The 26,060-nt window shown below is 42.6% G+C and overlaps 1 protein-coding gene across 1 annotated transcript; it reads right to left on the bottom strand.

The window, feature by feature from the left end:
- Nucleotides 1-5,044: 5,044 nt before the first annotated feature.
- On the bottom strand, nt 5,045-14,088 carry LOC111866198 (endocuticle structural glycoprotein SgAbd-8-like). The gene is made up of 3 exons (XM_023854925.1): nt 14,083-14,088; nt 12,215-12,342; nt 5,045-5,261 (listed from the first exon to the last, which is right to left on the bottom strand). The coding sequence occupies exons 1-3, from the start codon at nt 14,086-14,088 to the stop codon at nt 5,045-5,047; spliced, it is 351 nt and encodes a 116-aa protein (XP_023710693.1).
- Between the last annotated feature and the right edge of the window lie 11,972 nt (nt 14,089-26,060).

Raw genomic sequence — 26,060 nt, 5'->3', positions numbered from 1 at the left:
TGCGGGGAATCTGCATTGCCTTACAGAACAGTGGCAAGGTGGGTAAAAGCCTTCAATGAGGGACGCCAAAATGTGGCAGACATGCGTCGGCCAGGTCGTCCTAGTGCCAGTGAAGAAATGTATGCTCTTTCCGCGTTACTGGAGAGTGATCGACGCCATACGATTCGTGAGCTGGCCCGAGAGACATAATCAGCGCATACGACTGTGCTTCACATTCTGAAGGAACGCCTGGGCATGAGAAAAATTGCATCATGATGGGTTCCGCCTGATTTGACGGTATTGCAGAAATGGCTACAATACGACGCTGCTCGTAACCACTTGGAGCGCTATGAGCGCGAAAAAGAGGCTTTCTTACGCCGTATCATTATGCTGGATGAGACATGGGCCAAATCGTACGAGCCACAAATGAGACGCCAATCGAACGAATGGCGTCATTACGGGTCACCACAGAATCAAAAGTTCGTCAGAACCCCAGCAATGTGAAAGTTGTGGTGATTCTCGTGTACGACTGTGATGATGTTATCCTAACGCATACCGTTCCCCGGCAGCAGACCGTCAGTGCGCAGTATTACTGTTCATTTTTGGAACACAACCTGTGACCAGCTTTGAGAAAGAAGCGGGCATACTTTCTGCAGAACCCACCCATCATTTTGCAGGACAATTCTCGGCTGCATACAGTGCAAGCTGTGGCTGATTTGTTCGAACGATGGGGCTGGGAAGTGCTGTACCATCCACCATACTCCCCGGGCTTAAGCCCTTGTGACTTCGACTTGATTCCTAAGATGAAGGAACCACTTCGTGGTATTCGCTTCAGAACTATTGCAGAGATTCTTCAGGCAGTAGACCGCTCCATGCGAACTATCAACACAACAGGCGCTGCTAAAGGTATCCTACGACGTCCACATCGCTGGCAACGGGTTGTACACAATGCTGGTGACTACACTGAAGGACAGTAAAACTTCGAAACATGCTTCTCTTTTGAATTAGCTGTAATTAAATAGTTGCCACTATTAAAGTCCCAACCTTCGTATTTTGGAGGCGTTTCGGAAGAACGTGCCACTTCCATCTTCAGGGTGGAAGGTTAAAGAGTCTTTGAACCCTGTAGGTGGGAACATTAAATTCTTCTGAATACTGTTTGAACCTGAAGATGGATACAGTGTGTTCCTCCAAGAAGCCGGTAGATATGTACCATACTTCACAGCGTCACATCTCAGAAGACAATAATATTCCAGTTTGTGTTTGCCGTAACTGTGTAGTCCCCTCTGAAATAAAACTTGTACGTGTCGGACAAACAAGTAGTTGATTCAATTTAGCGGTAGCATAGTTAGTTGAGTCGCTATGCTACAAGTCGGAAGGTATTGGGTTCGATCCCGATGAGTTCATTATATTTCTCAATTTACCTGACCCTTCCAGACACACTATGGCACTGGGGTCCACTCAGCCTCAAACAGAAATGAGTACCAGGAATCTTCCTGGAGGTAAAAACGGCCGGCGTGTAAGGCTGACAACCTCACCGCCAACTGTGCGCCGATTGTCTAGATAATGTGGGAGCCTCGACGTCTCACAACCCTATGGGCCTTCACGGCCTCTTGCAGGGATAGCTTTAACTCTTTTATGTTTTATGTTATCTAATTCGTCGGTACTGCCAAAGTTGTAGTTCAACTCGATTTTATTTGCTTGCTTCCGTGAGCTTGCAGCACGGAAATATGTTACATGCAGAGACCCGAATGGCAGTAGGGAGGACAGTAAAGTGAGAAGACTAGACGCGCATTTCCATACACAAGAGAGGCATTGTGTGTCCACAGCAGCTGTTGCCCATGCATTGTCTTCCTTGCTTGCATCCACAGAGATAACCTAGGCGTTCATGTAACTGCAGAGTTGTAAACATGAGGGAAATAAACCTTCGAAATCAGTGATTTATATTTTAAGCTACATGACTTAGTGAGAATCGGTATAGCATGGACTACGGGCTGGACGGCAGGCGTTCGATTCATGGGTGGGACACGAGATTTTTCACTGCTCGACAGTGGTATGTTGAGGTTGTATGATGTCCTGCACTTTCAGGTATCTGGTTTCATATTCGAGAGGATCAGTGCCACTGAGACCGACTCTTGAAAATGAAGTTCATCGAGGTTTTTCTCAGACAGTCCATACGAATTCTGGGGATTCTTCAAAATTTATGATTCACGTCTAGTGTCCCATTCTACACGATACAAGCAAGTAGAACAAAAATATTCTGCAGTAATGTACTTGTATAAAGGTAAAGACGGTGAACCAGTGCCATTATTTGCATCATAGTCTGTAAAGTTCTCCTTAAAACTAGTGTTTATTTATGTATTTCTTAAGTCAAAATTTTTATTTCTGTTTTATTGTGATGAAACTGTTTTGTTTCTCATTACGTAAGAGAGCAACTGCAAATCATATGACCTGAATGTTCCTGTGTACGTAGGTTGCTTGTAGTGTACAGTGCAAAGGTAATAACATGTTCCAGAGGAGAAATATGCTTCTAGGTTATATCTCTTCCAGACGGCAGTTCAATGTAATTTCCTGCGGCTTTGAGCAGTCGTGTACTCAAAGAAAAGCAACTGATAGAAGTATCCAACAGAGAGTGTCAACTAAGACGGCACACAGTCTGAAAACCTGAATGCAAGAGACCACGTGGGAAATATAGATAATAGGGGCCTGAATAGCTCAGTCAGTTTAGCGACGGGTTACAAGCTGGACGACCGGGGTTCAATCCCCGGAAGAGTTTCTCTTCTCCCCAGTGTCCAGACAGGCCCATCCTCCTATCCAAGGGTACCGGAGGTTCTTTCCCCGGCTAAAGCGACCGGAGCGCGAAGCTGACCACTCATCTCCATCGAACACTGAGGTCGAGAATGGTGGAGTTATACCTCCACTCTCCCATAATTTTCATGGCGTGGTGTTTATTTAATGAAGTACAAAGATAACTTTACATTTTCAACTTTAAAGAAATGTGGTATTATAATATACATTGGGCTGTATTTGTGTGACTGATAATGGGGTTCAATATGAACTCTCATAAACAGTTTAACGAACAGATTTACTGGGTTTTTGGACTTTTCCACCTTCTGGAATTCTAGAAAATAGAAAACACGACGTTTCGGAAACAGATATAATTTCCTAATCGTCGTGTTTTCTATTTCCTAGCATTCTGGACAATGGAAAAGGTTCAAAAACCCAGTAATTCTGTGTGTTATCCACCATCGTCAGAACCCTTTAGAGTTTAAGGAACGTTTGGATTCCATACAAGGCTAGACATCTCTTAACTACGAGTAGCTGCACTACTATCAGATTTTCAGGTAAGATTCTTCACCATGAAAATTGTCGTCCAGTTGCATTTGATCTCTTGAATGATGTAGTATAATAAATGTTTGCTTCAGTGAATCATAACTAACCTAACCTAACCTAACCTAACAAAATTATTCATTTACAGTTAGAACATTACATGCAGACAGTTCGAGAGCACGTCTTACCTGTATACTTGAGCGCTAAAAGTGACTTCAGAGTTCAAATTTTTATATACAGGACGTCTCATTTCTCGAGGGTGTTAAAGTGAGTCTGTTTTCAATGTAGGTAACCTAATTGCAAACATATTCAAGTCATGCGGAATTTTAATAATAATTTTCACATAAATGTATATCTTCAGATCATTTGGAATTGAGTTTGTGTTCTTTGCTCATCCTCTAGTATTCAGAAGTAATAGAATACTTTGGAAACTGGATCTGTTTCCGTCCTCAGGGGTAAAGGTGAAAGACCTATGTGCAGGTGGGCCCATTAGAAAGAGCTAACATGACATTGTTACACTGAAATGCAGATACACAAGCGCACTTCAACAAAACCTGGCTGGAAAAGGATATAACATAAATATGTTGGCGCATAAAAATACCAAAATTACCGGATGCAGCGCAGTTGAATCAGTAATTTTATGAACGTTTAAATATTTCGAAGAAATTAAAACTAACAACACGTTCACATGAGACTCTCTAAGATGACAGTACAACAATTTTTGCAAGAGTATATGCATGACGTTGGCTTAATTGAGGCCGAAACATTTTATAAAAATTTACATGTAAAAAGAAAATTAGTGTTGCAGTTAAGTCGATGGTTAAGCGGCCTCCGTAGTCGAGAGGTAACGTTCCCACCTCATGACTCGTAATACGCGGGTTCAAATACCCGGCGGAGGTCGTCGAATTTTTAAGGGCGGAAAAATTCAGGGAACAAGTCCTCCGGGAGGGACTTTAAGCCGTGGGTCCCGTGTCGTAGCTTTACGACACGTAAAAGAACCTCATATCTCCAAAGGAGGTCACTGAGCCAAAATTGCGGACGTTTCCCGCCCAACAGTAGTCACTAATACCTCCGGTAGATGGGGGAAGCATTATAGATACTTCTCAGCCAGTAGAGCCGGTCTCGCTGGCTGGGCGGGACTGATGGTAAGCACCAGTACCGGTAGAATATAGAGACTGGTAGAAATCATAGAGGGAAGCACAATGGACCAGTACAGGTCTCAGTGCATGGGGAAACCCACCCTCTCCAATAACTAACTAACTAAGTCGATGGTTTCATGAATGTACAAAAGGAAAGAATCAGTTAATTCAGTGTTTCAAATTACCTCTTTGTAATTGTCCCATCTGAAGAGGTACCTCGCCAATTTTTATCATGAGGACAGAAGCAGAATTATATTCCGAAACGTCATGTTACTTCGGAATACTAGATGGGTAAAGTCCAGAAATTTCACAATGAGAAATTAAATATATCGTCAGAACTTTTTAGAATGGATTTTTAATGCAATTTATAATTATTTCTGAATACTTATATATGTATATATTGTTTACGAAGTCTGCCTAAATGTTATTGTATATTTACAGTAGAATATTCTTGAATTTCCTTTGAGTGACATTTCTGATACACATAATTTTCAGTAAAAAACTAAAACATCACATTACAAAGCTAGACTGAAATACATGCATAGACAAGGTTTGTATGCATTTTACACGAATGTTAGGATGGACAGAGCCTGTCGCTGTTAGAAAGTCGGTGGCGCCACTTCTGGGGCTACTGGCAGGTGGGAACCTTCTGGACGAAACCCGAGTTCATCAGCCACATATGTTACTCGGATGGGGTTCCCTTCGGGACTGGTATACGAAAATGAACCTTGCTGCACCAGAACATTGTCGCTACCATCAGCATTGGGCTTCAGGGCACCTTGCTCGCTGACCGCGGTTCCGTCTCCGGACAAGTAACTGGTGGAGAAAACATGTTGTTATGTCGATCGAGCATTCTTTGGTCTAAATTTGAGATATATTAGTGACTATGACCCAATGTTATCACAGTCTTTTGTTCTTGATCATTGTAAGTCGGTCAGTATACACGAAAACAAATCCTTCAGTTGCTTCAGCAGACAATCGAAAACAAGAAAAATAAATAGGAAATCTTCATGCACGAATGGGGGAGAAGAGAAAGGCATATAGGATATTGGTGGGGAATCCACATGGAAGTGGACCACTAGAAAGACCAAGGCGTAGGTGGGTGGACAGTATTAAAATGAATCTTAGAGAGATAGGATGGGATGATATGGATTGGATAGATCTGGCTTAGGATAGGGACCAGCGGAGGGCTCTTATGAACATGGTAATGAACCTTCAGGTTCCATAAAATGCTGGGAAATTCTTGAGTAGCTGCAGAATTGACGGCTCCTCAAGAAGGGCTCAGCTCCATGAGTGAGTGAGTAAGTAAAAAATTTTGTGTTATCTGTAGAATTTAATGTCTTGCATTTTTGCATAAAACTGTACTTACTGCTCACTCGGATCAGACATTTCGCATCCCTAATATATATTGCCTCTCAGGGAGTAATAGGAAGGTTTAGCTGAGTTATGTAGACTTTTTCAAGTGATAAGTGTTTTAGTCATAAAATACATTGATGTTCGCTATAAATATCTCTCTCTGATGTTGCTTTAGCCATTCGGGTGGGCTGCATATGTACATACAGCGTCTGCAGTTAACATAACCAATCTCTTATATATATATATTACATGAAATGTTATGACTACAAGAATTCAATCGCTCGTCCTATAAACGTTATGAGGAGAAATTCCAGTCATACATACTTTAATAAAAGTACGATAAAATAAAATCTTATAACATTAATATTATTTTATATTTAAAAATACTATAACATGGTGAATAAATCATAATTGAATAATGATAAGGCTATGCGAGTATTTTCTAAGAGGTAAAAAATAAGGATTATTTGTCATTATATATAATAACATGTTCTATAAGCGTGTGATGACCGCCTCTGTGGTCTAGTGGTCAGAGTTCCTGCCTACAGATACAGAGGTCCCGGGTTCGATTCCCGGCGCTACCAGATTTTCTGAGAAATATTGGGTCTAGAACGGGATCCACGTAGCCTAGCGAAGATAATTGAGACGCTCTTTCAAGGAAATAGCGGCTCCGGTCTAGAAAACCGAAATTAACGACCGTGAGGATTCTTTGCGCTGACCATGAAACATCATCTATCCGCTAAAATTGGCACAAACTTCGCCGACAAGCGGCGGTCGCTCGGTCGGTATACTTCACTTGTGGACTAAAGCCACGGAGTCTTTTTTTATAAGCGTGTGATTTATCATTGTTAACACAAATTTCTGATTGCCAAAGCAAACCATTGCCGAGTCGTAAAATATTGCACGTATGTATTGTATGTGCTCGTAGTTGGTCACGAACGAGCAGTCATTCTGTTTTTCAGTGTATCCTGCCTGTTATTTGAGTAATAATAATATTTTCATGTGGATGTATATAAAACATAAAGGAGGTAGTTCAAGATTCACTCACTACTTTTCCGTGTTAATTCGTGCGAGAGACTGTTAAACATCGGCCTCGACGTATCATTCGATAACATGTAGGACAGTAAATGAATAAAAGTAAGCAAGGGGAGTTAGTAATACGGAAGCATTTATAATACGTATATGACATTTCTGGCTGAACTCTCAACATCTTAAAAATACCTTGGTGTTTATGTAAGAAAGTGCACTGTATTTTTGTACATAAGATTCATATTTTCACTACCTGTTCGGCTCAGTGACAAGATTTTTACGCCCCTGGTATTGGCGCTAAAGAATTGAGTAATGTTGGTGAATACATAGTAAACTATTTCTTATATGAAAACCAGAACAGAGGAGTTTGACTCAAAACGCTGACGCTTCTAACTTGTATTCGGGAGCTTATGTTTTGGAATCCCAACGGGAACACGGAGTATCCTGACAGATATTTTGTGGTTTTCCTCAGTTTCCTCAATAAACTTCCGGGATAAAGCTTGTAATTCGACAAGGGCCACTTCATTTTACGTATTTTGCCACTCATTATTGCCTTATATTTCTACTATTCGACGTTGTATCTATCTATCTATGTATCTATCTATCTATCTATCTATCTATCTATCTATCTATCTATCTATCTATCTATCTATCTATCTATCTATCTATCTATCTATCTATCTATCTATCTGTCTATTTATCCATCCATCCTTCCATCCAACTATCTATGACTCTACAGCCCCCTTTCGGACCTTGGCTGCTTTTTCAGTTTCTAGATCCTATACACAGTCGGTAGGACTCCTTGGATGGGGGGTCAGCCTGTTGCTAGGCCGCTACCCACACACAGAATAAACGCACGCAGACATCCATGACGCGAGTGGATTTGAACCCATGACCCCAGTGGTTGAAGGGACGAAAACAGTTCATGCCTTTGACCGCGCGGCCACTGTGATCACCCGGACGCCGTGTAATCTCAGATAATTGCCGACAGCCCTGCTAGAAACATAATTAAACGAATACAAACGTAGCAACTGCAAGCCGTTTCAAGTTGTTTTCGCGTTATTTATCTGGAGAAACGAGTCAAGTTACTGCAGATTGTCAGAGCCGTGGAGTCTCTGGCCGTCATGAAATTCCAGCGTCTAATGGAACCGGAGAAGCCACTCTTTTGTTTATAAAGACTCGCCGCAGAGTTCTTTTCTTCGCCAGTTTAATCTAATTAACCGTCATATATTATTTCTCTGAGATCTACTTCAATATTAGCCTCAGTTCTTCAGTTTTTCTGACCCAACCCGAATGTTTCGGGCACTGTCGCAAGGTTGGTATTCCTGCTTCGTATGCAAGAAGTCCCGGACACAAATCACGGACCTGAGGATGGATATCATGACTGTCATTATCCTCGGTTTTCATCAGTCTCATCAAATAAACTCTGGGATAGTACCTCAAATTAGACCATTACCACTTCTCCCCATGCTCCTTATATTATCTGATCATCCTATCATACGAGCCATTGAAGCAGTCTTAATGAAAACAAGAATAAATCAAATGTTGGGCTGAAATTATTGTTTTGTCATGATTTGGAGTGACTATAGACGGGGTTTGGATTGGTGAATGGAATTACTTGCCGCTTGTACACGCCACTCGCAACTACAATTAATTACAGGGCTATCGCTGATCAACGCACTTTACAAATCACTACAGCACATGCTAAGCCTCAGTCTTTTATAGACTTCCCTAGCCGTTGCTTGGTAACAGCTCTCAGGAATGGAGATTCTTCAGCTTCTGTACTTACGCCGTTGCCCGCTGGCTAATGCTACCCACAACTGAATTCACTGTCAAAGTCAAAGTGATGGTCAGACAGTCATTAAGTCTTGGTGTCGAGCTCCATCTGGGGCTCATGACCAGATATTTACTACTACTGTTTGACAGTTACGGTCTTGTTTTTTTTTTTTGTGGGGAGCCCTCTCTGACGAGAAGACGGGTCTGTCTTTTGTATATGCTGCTTGCCCTTGGCAGTGCAGTCTTTCTCGGGTCCAAGTCCCGTGAGACTCACGACCATATTTTACTGCCTCAGGTTTGACTTTCCCCTTTCGCCGCCTCATACGACTCGCAGGGCTACTATGGAGGTATTCGACCTGGCCTCACTGCTCCAAACGTCCTGGTTAGAACATCTCGGCACGGACCACATAGAAAACACCAAATTTTCAACAGTAACCCTATTTGTTGCAGCGGGAACGTTTTTACAGGGCCGTTCACCCAGAAATGTCTTTCTTTACAGAGTCACTGCTTAGTAACGGTTCTATACGCCACAGTAGTTTTAATCTTCGTATGTGTGCCATATGTCCTTGCCATTTCATTCCCCTTAAATTAATATTCCTAATAATATAATATTTGAGAAGACTGAAAATTATGAATCAGTAAATTGTGTAATTTCATAAAGATTTTTCATCCTCTGTCTTAGGTTAAGGTATTCTCCTAAGGCCGCACCATAGCTCAAGCGGTTAGTCGCTGGCTTCCCACCGCGGCGGCCCGGGTTCGATCCCGGGTCTGGTCAAGTGGGATTTGTGGTGGACACAGTGACGCTGGGGCGAGTTTTCTCCGAATACTTCGGTTTCCCCTCCCAATCTTCATTCCACCAAATTCTCCATCATCATAATCACCCGGGGCAGATACAATAGATCAGTCATTGGCCACCGTGCCATGGACCCAGCTGGACTCCACCCCCCCTCCCACTAAGCGAATAAGAAAAAATTAATGTATTCTCCTAAGCGTTCTCTTCTCAAACACCCTGAGCCTTTATTTTTGCCTTGCGGTAAAAGACGAAGTTTCAAACCCATAAAAACCATAGATCTCTGTGTGTATTGAAGTTTGCGTTTATGTAAGAGACGGGAGGTTCAACTCCGGCAACTCCTGACTTTAATTTGTTCAGCTGTAATTAGTAACACAAATATAGGGACCTCATCTTGAGGAAGGGATGGACTTTGGGTCTCTTGTGCTACGTACCGCTCCGTCGCGTTTTGTGGCCTCCAATTAGAGTTCTGTCCACTTGTTTGCGACCTTCAGCGAGCGATTGAGAGCCCGGAAAAACCCAATTAGTGTCTCCATGTCCCCGAATCGAATATCTGGAGCAGTTAATCCGGTTACAGTTGCTTCTAATCCCGTTCGGATTCTTTATTGAGTTTCCTGTATAATTTATTTTTAATTTTGTTATTTAACAACTCTGTCAAGATGTGCGTGTCCTCTTGTTTCCAGTACGCATGGGGAGAAGATAGATAGAGACACCTTTTTGGTGGGAAATCCAGAAAGAAAGAGACAACCTCGAAGATATGGATATAGGTGGAACGACAATATTAAAAAGGATCCTATAGAAATATGATGATAACTGAATTCGTCTTGTTCAGTGTGGGGAACAGTGGCAGACTCCTGTGAACATGGTAATGAACTTTCGGTTCCATAAAATTCTTGAGCATATAAGCGACTGGCTGCTTCCCAAGACGCATTCAGCTCCATGGAGTTAGCTAAGCATTATCGAGACTGTACTTGAAGCAGTTGTGGAATGAGAATTGGATAAAACCTTCCCCAGTGTCACTTTTTCCACAAAATTAGCCCGCATGACAGGATCTGGGATCGAACTCGAGACGCTACAGGAGATGACGACCATGTAATTTATTGCTTACTAGGATATATTATGAAGAATTTGATCTTGTGGGATGTGATGCTGTATTCTTTTCCCCCCGTTGTCGCTACAGCCCCAATTTAGGACCTTGGGCTGCCACCATGAAACTCTCCGTTTCACTTCGGTTTACTAGATTTTAGACATTTGGCATTACTCCTTGGGCGGGTGATCAGCTCGTCGCAAGGCAGAAACACAGAAAAACACACACACACACAAACACTAGACATCCATGCTCTGAGTGGGATTCGAACCCACGATCACGGCTTTCGAGCGAGCGAAGACAGTTCATGCCTTAGACCGCTCGGCTACCGTGACCGGCATGATGCTCTATATTAAGGTAAAATTTTACCAACGTTTCGTATGAAAGTACTTCCGGCAAGAAGCAAGTATGAGGCCCAGAACACACGGCGTCACATCCCGGAATTTTAGTCCGTCCTGTGAAAACGTCAAACCTAAATTATAGTTACATGTTGGTCAGCTGATAGAAGGAATTTTGCATGATGTCAGCTGTCACGGAAATAACACGGTCGACAACCGTAAGTCATTTTGATTTCTGAGTCAACTTGCTATCATTTTTAAGACATTCTTTCCACCGGCAATTACAAAACTCACCCCCCATAATTATCATGGCGCCCCTGAGTTACACCAATCCCTTTTGCATTTGACACGGATGGTACTTGGCTAGAGGATATAATTTATAATGAAATAATGTTTCGCAAGGTTTCGAATATTAATGGACGTCAGTCTTCAGGAACTTAAAATTTTGTTTTTTTTTTATGTGAATTGTAGAACCCGCCTTTCCTTCGGGGGATGGTGTAACGTTATTATATAGGAGAACATGAATAACATTGCACATAAGAGTGACAGGCTCTGGTTCATGCTTCTAATTTAATTGACTTAATAAGCTGTATTCATGATTTAAGCTTCACTACGGGACTAACATACCTTGCTCTTATTTATGCCGTAATACCTAGACATTCCGGGTTATAATTTTATTAACATTGTATTTTTTTACTACTAGTGGGGTGGGTCTAAGTCCCTTGTACTGCGGCCACTTCTGGCCCATTGTACCAGCCCCAGATGATAGGTGAGGGTGATTGTGGAGCAATTGGTGGAATGCAGATTAGCAGGGGAAATCGAAGTACTCGGAGAAGACCTGCCCTAGGGCCACTTTGTCCACCACAAATCCCACTTGACCAGACCCGGGATAGAACCCGGGTTGCCGCGGTGGGAAACCAGCGACTAACAGCTTGAGCTATGGCGCGGCCTGTTAATATTAAAACTACATCATCAAAGTAAGCGCTCTTTAATTCGATCAATTACAAATGTAACGGGAGTAGTGTAGTTTGTTGAGGCACTATGCTGCAAACTGGGAGGTCACGGGTTCGATTCTCGACGTGCTCACTGGATTTTTCAGTTAACCTAATCCTTCCAGCTGCACTGCGACCCTAGGTTCGACTCAGTCTCTAACAGAAATGAGTACCAGGAATCTTTCTGGGATTAAAGGGCGACCGGTGCGTAAGGCTAACAGCCTCATCGCCATCTGTGAGCCGATTTTCTAGAAAATCTGGAAGCCTCGACATCTCACAATCCCATGGGCCTGTTACAGGGATTGCTTTATATTTTAACTTTTATTGCTCCTTTTATTTTTGTGTCTTATTTAAGGAAGCTGCCAGGATTTCATCCTGTACGTACATGGTTCGAGTCTTACCTGATGGAGAACTGTCCCACTTCATCTCTGACCTCTGTGCGCTGGAGGACTGGAATCACACCTTTTTGCACTTCCTGTGGCACAGGGAGAGCCAAAACAACGGCCACGACCAGGAGCAGTAGGGCGATCTAGAACAGACACACACATTGGTAGCAGCCAGCAGGAAAAATGACACTCATGATGATGTTACGGTGACATGGCTTCTGTTAGGCTTGGCATTACGTAATCTGGTAACACAAGGTCCTCCTAGAGGACTACAGTCTTATTTTAAGGAGGAGGACTGCGCCCAATTGATCCGGAGAGCTATGCTGGCGGGAGCGCAAGCTCCTGGTAGAGCCACCCATGCAAGACAGGGCAAAGGATGGGGGTCAGAATGAGAGTAGTTCCTGGGTCTCCAAATTTTGGATTTGGCCCGGCATTAATAACACTACCCCGAAAAATCTGTTACGAAACCTCCAGAGCCTGTGTTGGTTACAGAGAATGCTCTTAAGACAATTGTAGGTAGTGCATGTGGAGGGCTTCGTAACGATTGGTTATTTATGGTACTACTTCAAAATTCGCCTTAGGAGAAGGTAAAGCTATCGCTATAACAGGCCGTGGAGGCCCATAGGGTTGTGAGACGTCAAGACTCCCACACTTTCTAGACAATCGGCTCAAAGATGGCGGTAAAGCTGTCAGCCTTAGGCGCCGGTCGCCCTTTAACGCCAAGGAGATTCCTGGCACTCATTTCCCTTAGAGGCTAAGTAGACCCCAGGGCCGTAGTGCGGCTGGAAGGATTAGGTCAATTGAAAAATCCAGTGACCCCATCGGGAATCAGACCCGCGACCTTGCAGCTTGTAGTATAGTGCCTCAACCAAATACACTACCGCTTGTCCCAAATTAATTTATTTTGGCGTTCCTGAGAGATAAAAATCGCTGTTCAGAGAAAATCAATAGATTAAAATTATAAATAAAATTAATAGTTGTTGCTTGTAATTATTTTGAAACTTGAATCGGAATTCTGAAGGACTGAGGTCAGAAACTTCAGCAAGGCTAGAGCTAACATACTGTTAGCTCCCGCACTTGCGCTGGTACTCACTGTCTGCATGATGACGATGGCGGACACGAGGAAAGTGCGTTGTCGAGTTTTCCCCCGTTTTATATAGCAATCCTGTAGCCGCAGTAGCTGCTTTCCCTCCAGCGGGCCTGTAACAAACAATTCTGTCGCCAAAAATAGTCTCTGTATTCTGAATTCGTAACAACAGACAGCCTCATGAGGACACTAGTCTTCTCGTGTACTGCATGTTTCATAATACGTGTTTTATAAAGCTGTGTGTATTCTCTGTTATTCTTTCTTTATTCATATAACAATTTTACATTAATTATATTGAGAAATTGTGATAATATTAAAGAAGAATGATCAGTAAATAATAACGCGAAGTGACAGAAAAGACACAAACTTCACCAATTAATATTTAAATTAAGTATTGTTTAGGTAGTATAGTTGGCTGAGGCACTATGCTACAAGTAGGAAGGCCCTGGGTTTAAGTCCCGATGAGGTCATTAGGTTTTTTTCAATTGACCTAATCCTAGCCGCATTGTGCCCCTGAGGTCGACTCAGCCTCTAATAGAAATGAGTACCAGGAATATTCTTGGGGGTAAAGGGCGGCCGGCGCATAGGACTGACAACCTCAACATCTCACAACCCTATGGGCATCCACGGCCTGTTACAGGGACACCTTTACTTTACTTTTTACTTTTATTGTTTAGTTTCCCTAATATTAATTTATTTGTTCTCTTGTCTACCTCATTCAGATGTCCTATCTGAAGGATACGGGGGGGGCCTTTCTTGAGGTTAAAGCGGCTGAAGCGTTAAACTGGCTACTTACCTCCATCTAATAACGAGATTAAGAATACATGGATGTATACCTTCATTGCTTCATACGCTTTCATGACTTGGTTTTTATTTTATCTCCAATATAAGGTTCTTATTCTCAACCAGATTAAAATAGTCAATGTCACTCAGTCCTGTGTGTGTGACATCCGTTTTAATATTATTCTCCCACTTACGTCTATGTCTTCCTTCTAATCTCTTTCCCATTGGCTTTACTGCTAAATGCCTATAAGCGTTCCTCTTCTCCCTTACTTCTTACATGGACTAATATCCCAAAAGACCACAACATGAATGTGATATAACCCGATCAGTAGCGCGTACCTATTGGGTCATAGCTGTGCAGTTCGTCACGGCAATCTGAACTTCAAAAGGCCTCTCTCCGGGTACTAATAGCACGAGGCATGAGTCTGATTGGCATCTTGAAGAGCATAGACGCTGAACTGCCTGTTGCTGAGAGTGCTGTGGAAATATGAAGGTATAGTTTAGCTGGATAACAATTCCCACTTATGCCTCTATACGAAGTTTTTAGCCCGTTTTGCCGTTTGTTACAATGTCGTTAATTAATGTCTTTTTGCCCTCTATCCTGTTTTCACGTCATATATTGTTCGTGTTATGTGAATTCAATTGGATTGTTTTCTGCGCTCATTTCAATTTATTCTCGTTGCTCTAACTGCGACGCTGCTTTAAAGTGTAATTACGCACCTACACAATATTTAGTTGAAGTTTTAATATTTGGCATATAGACCCGTTGCTATGTAATGACTTTGTAAACAATGGCCGTTGCTAGTTAATGGCCGCAACGGATTCCTAACACACACCAATGGTCTAACTGCGAAGCGGTCGTCTCTGGTCGGTCCATGCGAGAGCTACGTGACGCAACAGTAGAAGAGATGTTGGCGAGAAGTGTTTTCTGACCCCATGTGGAGGCGGGTTCGAATACCCCCACCGTATCCCTGTGAGTCGTAGGAAGCGAAGAAAAGGAACCCCAGTGCCCGAGGGTATAGTCGGACCACCCTCTTCCTGTGGGAAATAAATATGTGTACCTGTCCCTTCAGGTTTGGGGAGTGTCGAATCTGAGACAATAAAATGTGGTCACGAGTCCCGCGGGAGTCGGACCTGAGAATGACTGCGCTGGCGAGGCCCAGCAGCAATTGTAAAGTACAAACCCATCTTTTCTTCAGAGAGACTGTTACATGAGGACTATAAAAACATGTATTCAGTTGAAAAAATACTGGTCGTGAGTCTCAAGGGGTTTGTCGCCAGACGAATTGTTTGGAAGTAAACCGTCAGTCGTAAAGCAACCCTGACCCTGACCCTGACTCTGATGTGTTTTCTGTGAGGTCTAGAATTTAGTTAGTTGTGAGACAGTAGTCGGCCGGTAAACACATGAACACAGAAGCTGAGGAAGTTACCGCTTTGGAAGCCGTTTCCAGGAGACAACCGGTGAACATACAGCAGATAGAGAAAATTTAGTGCTCGCTGTAGTGAATCGTAGATTGTGTGAATTAGCGATAGCGCTATCGTTACATATAATTACGACCTGTAAGTGTTCAGTAAATTCAATTACCAATCCAAACCCGGTCTTCGAGAGGGCGAAGACGGTTCATGCCTTAGACCGCGCGGACAATCTCATCGGCTAAAGGTATTTTGTAGACCCACCTTATTCTGTACATCTATGATAATTGTTATTTATAGAATTCCGAATTGGACTATAATTTGGGTGGCTGTGTCCTGAGGAGCTTTTAGAGCGCCTCACATACCGCCTGTGGTCTAGTGGTCAGAGTTCCTGGCAACAGAATCAGAGGTCTCGGGTTCGTTTCCCGGCGCTTCCAAATTTTCTGAGAAGTAGTGGGTCTGGAACGGGGTCCACTCAGCCTCGTGAGGATAATTGAGGAGCTATTTGAAGGAAATATCGGCTCCGGTCTAGAAAACCTAAATTAACGGCCGTGGGGATCCGTTGCGCTGACCACGCGACACCCACTATCCGCTAAAGTTGGCACTAACTTCGCCGGCAAGCGGCGGTCGCTCGGTCGGTATAGTTCGCTTGCGGACTGAAACCAGGGAGTTTGTTTGCTCACATACTGGATACTCTGTGTGTTCGTGGTTTTCCAAATCTCCAAGGTCATTCATGAGAAGTACTGTCAATATCGAGACATAAATGTCACTAAATATTACCTATAATAATAAAGTAAAGCTATCCCTGTACCAGGCCGTGAAGGCCCATAGAGCTGTGAGACGTTGAGGGTCCCACATTATCTAGACAATCGCCTCAAAGATGGCGGTAAGGTTGTTAGTCTTATTCGCCGGCCGTGTTTTACTCCCCAGGAAAATCATTTAATTAGTTCCTGGTTGGAGGCTGAGTAAACCTCAGGGCCTAGTGCGGCTGAAAGGATTAGGTCAACTGAAAAAAATCCAGTGACCTCATCGGGACTTGAAACCGCGACTTTCCGGCTTGTAGCATAGCTCCTCAACCACTGCCTTTGATAATAACAACAGAAAAAGCGCTTCAGTCTGTGGGTGATTGAATTGAGTGTGTGGGCGATAGACCCAGTGGGCGAATGAGTGTGTCTCAGCAGCAACCATGTCTGAGGCAACAGACAGTCTTATTTCGCTATATTAAACATGACAGCTTCAGATGAATTCATAATACATTTTTACTAACAGAAGTACCTGTCTTCCTCATCCAGAGCATAGCCATCTTCATTGTTACACCGCGCTACGTACATAGCTGAAAATTCAGAGGTGGAATAACACTTCACTATCATGTTTATATTTTGTTAATGTCTGGTTCTCCTGCATTTAGACCCCTAGTACAAATACAAAACAACCAGCTATACATTTCCCCTCTTTTCGGCATAGGGAATACAATAAGTACTGTTTTTGCACGCAATTTTATAACCATCAGCTTAAGCACTTCACACACTGCAGCAGCCGATCACAATGCTTGCTTGGTCTAAGGTATGAACTGTCTTCGCTCCCTCGAACGCAGGGATTGTGGGTTTTTATCCCACTCAAGGCATAGATGTGTGTATTGTTTGCGATTTTTCTGTGTTTGTGTTGTTCTGTACCTAGGTAGCGGCCTTGCGATGGTCTGATCCCCGTCCAAGGAGTCCTACCGACTGTGTATAGAATCTAGAAACTGAGAAATGAAAGGCCAACGCCCAACAAAGGGCTGTAAAGCCAAAATAATAATAATAACAACAGTGACTTACTACAGCCATGCTCAGGTGTCATTTTAACAGCAGAGATTCTTCACCTTCTGTGCTTACTGCACCGAAGAAATGTTTTCGTCATTACAATTCTTTCGGTGCTAAACTAACTAACTCCTAGGCTGGCGGCCATTTTGCATCAACATCGTAGCCTTTTCTTCACACACACTGACTATTAACTAACTGTAACTCATAGATAAATTTACTTTACAACTGGTATCCTCGTTATATGCCGGTCACGGTAGCCGAGCGGTCTAAGGCATGCACTGTCTTCACTCGCTCGGAAGCCGGGATCGTGGGTTCGAATCCCACTCAGGGAATGGATGTTTGTGTGCGTTTTTCTCTGTTTGTCTACAGGTAGAGGCCATGTGACGAGCTGATCACTCGCCCAAGGAGTCCTACCGTATGTGTAAGATCTAGAAAAACCGAAGTGAACGGAGTTCATGAAGGTAGGCCTAGGCCCACTGGGGCTGTAGTGCCAAGGGGGAAAAATCCTCGTTTTATAACCCCTTTGCACGTACCGAGTAGAAAATACCGTTTCCAAAAGTTTCTATTTTTATAGTTCAGCTGTTGCGTGTTAAGGATCTGCTACCTAGCAACGGCTGTTGTCTTGTTTTATGTTTCACGATCGTTGCCTGGAAATATACCGTATTTACGCATGTATAGGCCGCACATTTTTTATCAAAAATTCAAGAGGAAAACTGGGGTGCGGCTTATATTCGAAATATTCGAAATCACACTTCATTAAAAAAAAAATTATATTCATAATTAGTAATACAGGGTGTTCTACTCCTGAAATAATATTACAAGAAAATTATTTTTTCTATAATTTCTGTCTGAAAATTGTGCTGCGGCCTATACACGCACGCAGCCTATACATGCGTAAATACTGTATCTATATGCCATAGTACCCTTAGGTAGGTCCCTTGGAAACTTCTGCATATCTCAACAAAATTACGCTGTGTCAGTTCCTAGAAGACTGTATTCTTAATGGCTGTTGCCATGAGGACCAAAAATTTCAAGCCAAAATGTTCAGTCCGGCAGTCTGAAGTACATAAGGAAATGGTGTATAGATGTGACATGCCCGCCATGCGTGCTTGAAAGATATTTCACTAATTTAATGTATCTGGCACCTGATTCTGGCTTATAACATTTGGACCATTCTCGCTCTAAGTAGATAAAATTGACCAAATGTAGTAGAACGGCTTTCGACAAGTACGCGGTAGCGTAGTTGGTTGAGGCACTTTGCTACAAGGCGGAAGGTCGCGAGTTCGTGTCCCGATGAGGTGGAGTTCTTCGATTTACCTAATCTTTCCAGCCGTACTATGGCCCTTGGTTCGACTCAGCCTCTAACAAAAATGAGTACCAGGAATCTTCCTGGTGGTAAAGGGCGGTCGGCGCGTAACGCTGACAGCCTCACCGCCATCTGTGAGCCGACTGTATAGGAATGTGGGAGCCTGGACGTCTCACAAACCTATGGGCCTTCACGGCCTGTTACAGGACAGCTTAACCTTTTTACATTACGTCAATTTCATGCTTTTCTCTTATCTCGTTATTTTACAGCGCTGTTCAGTGTCTAGACTGTAACATGGTGAGCAGAGGGACTGCTGAATGATGTATGGTGAGGGATTTGTAAGGAATCCGTCGTGGTCTAATCGAGACATTACCCCGACATTTGTCTGGAGGATAACCTTGAAAAACCTCAATCATTATAAACGACTGTTCTGACAGAGATTCGAACGGAGTATCTCCTGGAAATGAGCTTAGAACATTACCGCTGCTTCAACCTGCTCGGTAACTTTTATGTAAAGTTTTCGTAATCTGTGACATAAACAAAACGAACTCCGTGGTTTTAGTCCGAAAGCGAACTCTATCGACCGAGCGACCGCCGCTTGTCGGCGAAGTTAGTGCCATATTCAACGGATAGAGGGTGTCGCGTGTTCAGCGCAACGGATCCCCAAGGCCGTTAATTTCGGGTTTCTAGACCGGAGTCGCTATTTCCTTGAAATAGCTCCTCAATTATCCTCATGAGGCCGAGTGGATCCCGTTCCAGACCCACTATTTCTCAAAAAAATCTGGTAGCGCCGGGAATCGAACCCGAACCTTTGAAAATCTGATCACTAGACCACAGAGGCAGTCAGTCTGTAATATTAAGTTATGAAACCACCAAGTGTGCCTCAAGTTTAGTACTCTCACACCAATACGTCCGTTAGCTAATAGATTTTTATGATACTGTACCACTGTTAATTTCATTCAAAGTGCTTTATTCGTTTTTGTAACAAAGTTGGAATATTGCTGTGGAGGATGGTAGACATATTCATTCTAGATTGGATTTCCAGAAAAATCACTGCGAATTTCAGTTACGTTTTAACTTGAGAAAAGTCATTTATTAATTTTTTGAATCTGGTGATGAAAGCAATTTGTTGGCATAATGTGAAAGTAAAGGCTATATTTATTTTTATAATCATCACAATACAGTCAGTTGCAAAACAAGTTGCTGAAATTAGTTAAGAACTCATCATTCTCCCGATATGTTTAGATATTTACAGTGGCATCCTCAGGGATACATGCAAGTGAAACTATCCCAAGATTATTTCCTATGATTTTAGATAATTAAACAATTGTAAAAAATTAAAATATTAAAAAGTTTTTCGTAAAATATTATTCATTTTCCAGGTTCAGAGTTGCCACTGTCGGAATACAAAACTGTACAAATATATCGAGTTACCAAAATGTGTTCGTTTAGGAAGTCTTCACGATGAAGAAAGGCCAGAAATTCCATAATCCACATATATTAATATCCAGCATATTGGTAACATATAAGCAAGTTTTCCAATCTTGGGCTTAATATACACTCCGATATACTGTGTACTGTTTACACACTGTGTCACAACATGTCTAACCCTCTAATAGCATCACTTTCACTGCGGACTGTCGTACTGTAGGGGGTGGCTACAAAGCGACGATTTTAGCTTCCCAACTGCCATCAGAAAATCTGCGAACTACAAACACAACTCTTATTTCCGTATACAGAATATACAGAGTGGCCCCAAAAGTGGGTTAACATAAATAAGTCATATTGACAGCCCCTGGATCTGTAGAAACGTATCGCAGCGTTGTGAGTTATGCATTGAATATTCTCTCTCTATGTCTCTACAGCCCTTTAGACCTTGGCCGGGGGATCGGCTCGTCGCAAGTCCGCTACCTACACACAGAACAACACAAACAGATTTGATCCCACGATCCCAGTGTTCAAGAGGTCGAAGACAGTTCATAGCTTAGACCGTGCAGTAGCTGTGATCGACTGCATTGAACATGGAGGATCTTTTTTCGAACAATTTTTGTAAATTCAGAAGGGAGGAAAATTTGTAACAAATCTAACTGTACACTTTCTTGACCAACTGTGTCATTCTGTAGCATCCCGAAGAGAATACTTGAACTGAAAGAGCTTACTTAAGCACCGTTCAGAGAGTACGTGCAGGAGAGCGTAGATATATAGCTCAATGCCTTCCAATATCGGTTAGTTTCCCGCTTAGGCTGTTTTATCCGCGGGGAAGATATACCTGTAGCGGATAAGGGACGACATGGTCTCCAGGGTCTATCTGCATATGTTAGCAGGAAGACCAGTCAACCGCCAGGAATGTGTACTTAGCCCATAACTAGCGATTACACTGACCGCATTGGCTAACCTAAGTTACTGCTTAACGTACGTTGTTAAGTGAAATGCACTTAAGTTTATAGTGTTTATAACAATCTTCTTTTCCATCTCAGGATGTGTGTACACGAATATGTTCAGTTCTTGTTCAGTATTTTTAGCTTGTTGGATTTGGGTTTCTCATGGCTGTAACTGTCACATCTGGAATGTGGAGTTTTCTTATAAATTACTTCCAGATGGTGTCAGTGTCGTAGGACAAGCAGCTTCTAATGGTAGGATGATTTATGAATGGTGAGCTGGAAACAGTCGTAGCGTAATTTATAACTACCGCGGATTTTGCCTGGAGGGACTGAGAAAACCTGGGAGGAATATCGTTCAGGATAACTGATGTCAGCTTCGAGATTCGAATCGAGTATCTCCGAAGTCCAAATATAGAGCGTTACCGTCACTCCATCGAACTCGGTTTGTTGGATATGTAGCTATGCACTCCGGCATAATGTTACTGACATTTCGGAAAAAAATTTGCTGCCAAAATATTCAGTAGTTTTGGCAGCAGGTTTCGCAAAACCGTTAATATTTAAAAAGAAGAATTTCTCTCCTTCATATCGTCCAGACCGGCTCTGGGGCCCACCCAGTCTCCTATACACGGGGCACCCGGTGTTGCTCCCACGGGGTAAGGCGGTAGTGACGTGAAACTGACCACTCACCTCCAGCTAGTACTGACATCAAGAAAATATTGATCTATACATCCACTCCCCCATACACCTTCATGGCGTAGTGCTTAATTAGTTAAGAACAGAGGACTTTACCTTTTATGTCAGAACGGGATCTGTGTGAAGACGCGCCACACCCTTTCTCATATACGCGTTTGGGCCGCTGATGTGCCTACCGTTAATATTCTGACGTCATCAAAGACGCAGTTTTGTTTAGAGAAATACTGTCCGTAAATTATTGCACTGTAACCAAAATCTTTGGACTCGCTTTCGAGAAAGTCGCAAATTTTTGTTTTGGGGCTCTTGTGGAGCAGCACCGTTTTTAAGTAGAATATTCATATGCAGCTGACATCGTCCCATGGTATGTAGACTGCTAGATACTGAACATGTATGCAATCCTTCCGACCGTTCAGGAAATAACTTTCCTTGGGCTTAATAATGGAAACAGATCCGGTTTTCGTAAAATTTAGTTAAAAAAACATTTAACATTATGGACAATGTCCAAAATAATACTTCTATTTTTCCTATCATGTTGTATTTTCTGCACTCTTATTTTCAAAATTTCTCTTATTTTTGAACTGATTTCCTCATTTTGAAAAAAAAATAAAGGACTCTTATGAAATCATCTTGCTGTCTTTGTGCCCCCCCCCCCAGTTTTTCGTTTTCTATGCCAGTACATATCTTATCAAGGGGGCTAATGAGAGCGCTTTGCTGTAACCCCCAAATTTTGCAGTTTTCTGTGCGGTCCATGTCGTATCGAAGTAAAGTAAGGGATTTGTTCTTCCCAGAACTTTATGTTTTCAATTAGAAACGACCACACTTCCCTGGTCATTGCCTCTGTACGTGGACAGAAAGTTTAGCATAATATAACGGCCTTGTCCAGAGAAATATGGAGTTCTTACACAAGAATCCACTTTCACCTTCCCTTCAAGTTCATAACAAGTCGAAACTATACACAAGAACATTGAAGCATGTAACATAGGTAAGACGTCACTCAACATAACTGGACGGCTTCCCGTCACATTTGCACCCGTGACTGCTTCATTGCTTCTGCAGGAGTTACAGGTACTCGACGTCCAGCCGTGATTTAAAGAGATTCTCAGCGATCTGTGATCAGTCTTTATTGATTGATTGATTGATGAATGTGTCCCTGCATTTAATTAAGCATCACGCCTTTAAGAGTGGCCACGCGATATCGTAGTTGGTTGAAGCATTATGTTACAAGCCGGTAAGTCGCGGGTTTGAGCCACGACGAGGCCATTGGATTTTTCAGTTCACCTAATCCTTCCAGCAGCGCTATGGTCCTGGCGTCGACTCAGCCTCTAACAGAAATGAGGATCAGGAATCTTCTTGGGGGTAAAGGGCGGCAGGAGCTTAAGACTGACAACCTCACCGCCATTTGTGAGCTGATTGTCTAGAGAACATGTGGGAGCCTCGAGGTCTTTCAACCCTATGGGCCTTCACGGCCTGTTACAGGGATAGCTCTTTTATAGCATCGCCGTATCAAAATAGCTCCACACATTCCTAAAATCTGCACTTGAAATAAATGATGAGATTTGGGGTCCTAGCGTTTTTCTCCCAGAGAAAGGGCCCCGGTACCCATTTCATAGGAATAAAATTGACCCCATAACCAGTTGTGGGCACTGGGAGCTATGGAGGAGAGAAATATCTGTTCTCCAAGTCGAAAATTGTAACCAGATTTCTCGATCATTCACGCTGAAAGTCATTCGATATATCGACTGATCGTTATATCGTTATATCACTGCGCTTGTCTGCAGAACTGGCATCACTCCGCTAGCAGAATCCGAGGAACAGACGCCACTACTACGGGACACGATCCTGAGCCAGTTCCGCACACCTGCCAACATTACAACCTAGTTCCCTAAGGTACGTCATGAGGCCATCTTCACGCAGTCTTCCCTGCTCTTTATGGGGATGTTTCTTCTCAGATATATTTCCTTTATATTGCCAATTTCCTTCGTCCTAATTGGATAAAAATATCTTCCTCAGTATTTTGTTTTCATGTAATTGTACTTATGTCCTTTCCTCAGAGACCAGGCTTCAAGTCCGTACAAAATAATAAGACAAATAGAGTTTGTTTTCTAGCCACATCTTTATCGTTTCTTGCGGGTAAATGGAAGGAAGACACTGAGGATTACTTGCGAGCTTCTGGAATGTGAAATCATATAGTCTGTTAAATCCTTACCAATATTTCGGTGGAATTTATTGCCTGCATCTTCAGGGCAGAAATATGGCCTCTCAGAAACAACACGTAAATTTGTTAGTTATGGTAACTTGAAAACACGTCCTCTTCTGTCCTTGGTCTGTAACACCAAAAAACATTTGCTTCCGTATGAGCCGTCATTTTGTAGCCTGCCATGTGGAAATTTCTTGAATGCGTCACGACTACACAGTTACATGTGGTGTCATCAATGTATGGGGACGTAAGAGATCTTTGGCATACGGAAAGGAGCAACGGCCGGTCACGGAAATATTCCGACTTGCGGTTAGCGCGTCACTTAGATGCAGAGAATTAATATATAGTAACGAAAAATTAGGTAAAGCAACTGCTCTTCGTACTTAATCCCGTGTTGGCAGCTATGAAAACATGTGAAGTACAGATTTCGAAAACTTCTAAAGTGGATTCTCGTGAAAATGACGACAGTTGACGAGAGAAAGAGGGGATTATTGGTGGCAGATCCATCTACCGTCAAATAAAGTACTACCTGCAACCAGCGTTCGCACATTATGACTTTATTTTACAGAGAATTGAGTTTCATTCCTGAAACATAAATCCCGATGAGGTGGACTTTTTCTGTTGACCTAACCCTTTCAGCCGCACTATGGTCTCGGGATAGCGGCCTCCGTAGTCTAGGGGTAACGTTCCCACCTCATGACTCAAGGTACGCGCCACTTTTCTAGAGAAACTGTGGGAACCTCGACGTCTCACAACCCCATGGTCCTTCACGTTCTGTTACAGGGATAGATTAACTTTTAGCTATTACTGAAATATAAATGGATATTGAATTTTATTGCAAATCTTTGAAGCCTGAAATTCGTTTAAACTTTTACTAATTCATTACCTACATCACAAGAAAACACATTTCGACTTCATAATAAAGACAAACGCGTTAATGGTGTTTACGGAAACAACCACTGTTTTGTTGTGAGAACAGTAGGAAGCACATAAATGTACCGCGTTGGAAGAATACACACAATTTTTGTGATAAACAGATAAAAATTTATTACATTTGATAAATTTGTTCGTAATTTCTACTAATAATTTCACACAATCAGAAACATAAGCTACTAGTATACTACAGGCGGTGCTTTATTCTAGTGTCAAAATGTTGGGCCACACAGAGCGCTACGTACGCGACGCACGCTACATACGCTATGTTCCCTATGTTAGCTGCGTCGCAAAGTGTACACAGCGTACGTAGCGAACATAGCGTAGCGCTCTGTGTGGCCGAACCTTAACAGCGTTATGTCCTTAGTACTCAACGGCACGAATCGCCTAACTTTTTATCTTGAGACTCTGACGCAATTAGAACTGACATCCTCCGCTTAAAATAATTTGATGTAGTAGAATAAACATTGGCTTACGAATACAGTAGCAAGTACTGGAAGCAATTCACTAATGTGAGCTGTCTGAGTGGGAGAACTTCAATTAACGACGAGGCTGAAGTTTAAGTAATGAACTTAGTTGGTACGCAAGCAACTCTGGCTAAGAATAGGCGATTCTCTTAATTGAAAATTATATTTAGGCTTTTTCTTTGACTTAAGAATCTTGGCTCATAATAATATTATCTTTACCGTCACTTCCTATAAGAGTGATGGCCGCGCCATAGCTCAAGTGGTTAGTCGCTGGCTTCCCACCGCGGCGGCCCGAGATCGATCCCGGGGTCTGGTCAAGTACGTTTTGTGGTGGACAGAGTGGCGCTGGGGCTTGTTGTCTCCGAAAATTTCATATAGATATATATTATGAAATGGTTTGACGGTCAATACACTGTACAGACGAGCAACACGCCATGTCCTCACACGAGTTGCACCGAGACAGAGCTATTTCACTGCACAGTACACTGTACACTGTACAGACGAGCAACACGCCATGTCCTCACACGAGGTACAAAGTTCACTGATGTTGTCGGTGGAATTTTCGGAAGTGTATTATACTGGGTGCACTGTACCAGCTTTGTCACTGGAACAATAAATACCGTCATTAAAAACAGCACGTAATATCTCTTTCTTATCAACAGTTTTGGAACTGTACAATAAAATAACATTCTCGGAAACCGTTCGGAATAGGATACATGCACATGTACACATTTTTGCTTAAAATAATCGATACTATGACCTCCCAGAATATTGAACTTTCCTCCTGGAACACTCTGTA

This window comes from Cryptotermes secundus, unplaced genomic scaffold, assembly GCF_002891405.2.
Source record: "Cryptotermes secundus unplaced genomic scaffold, Csec_1.0 scaffold682, whole genome shotgun sequence".
In the NCBI taxonomy this organism is placed as follows: domain Eukaryota; kingdom Metazoa; phylum Arthropoda; class Insecta; order Blattodea; family Kalotermitidae; genus Cryptotermes; species Cryptotermes secundus.
Note: the sequence above shows the minus strand (reverse complement) of the source record. Positions and strands in the feature narration are given on the sequence as shown.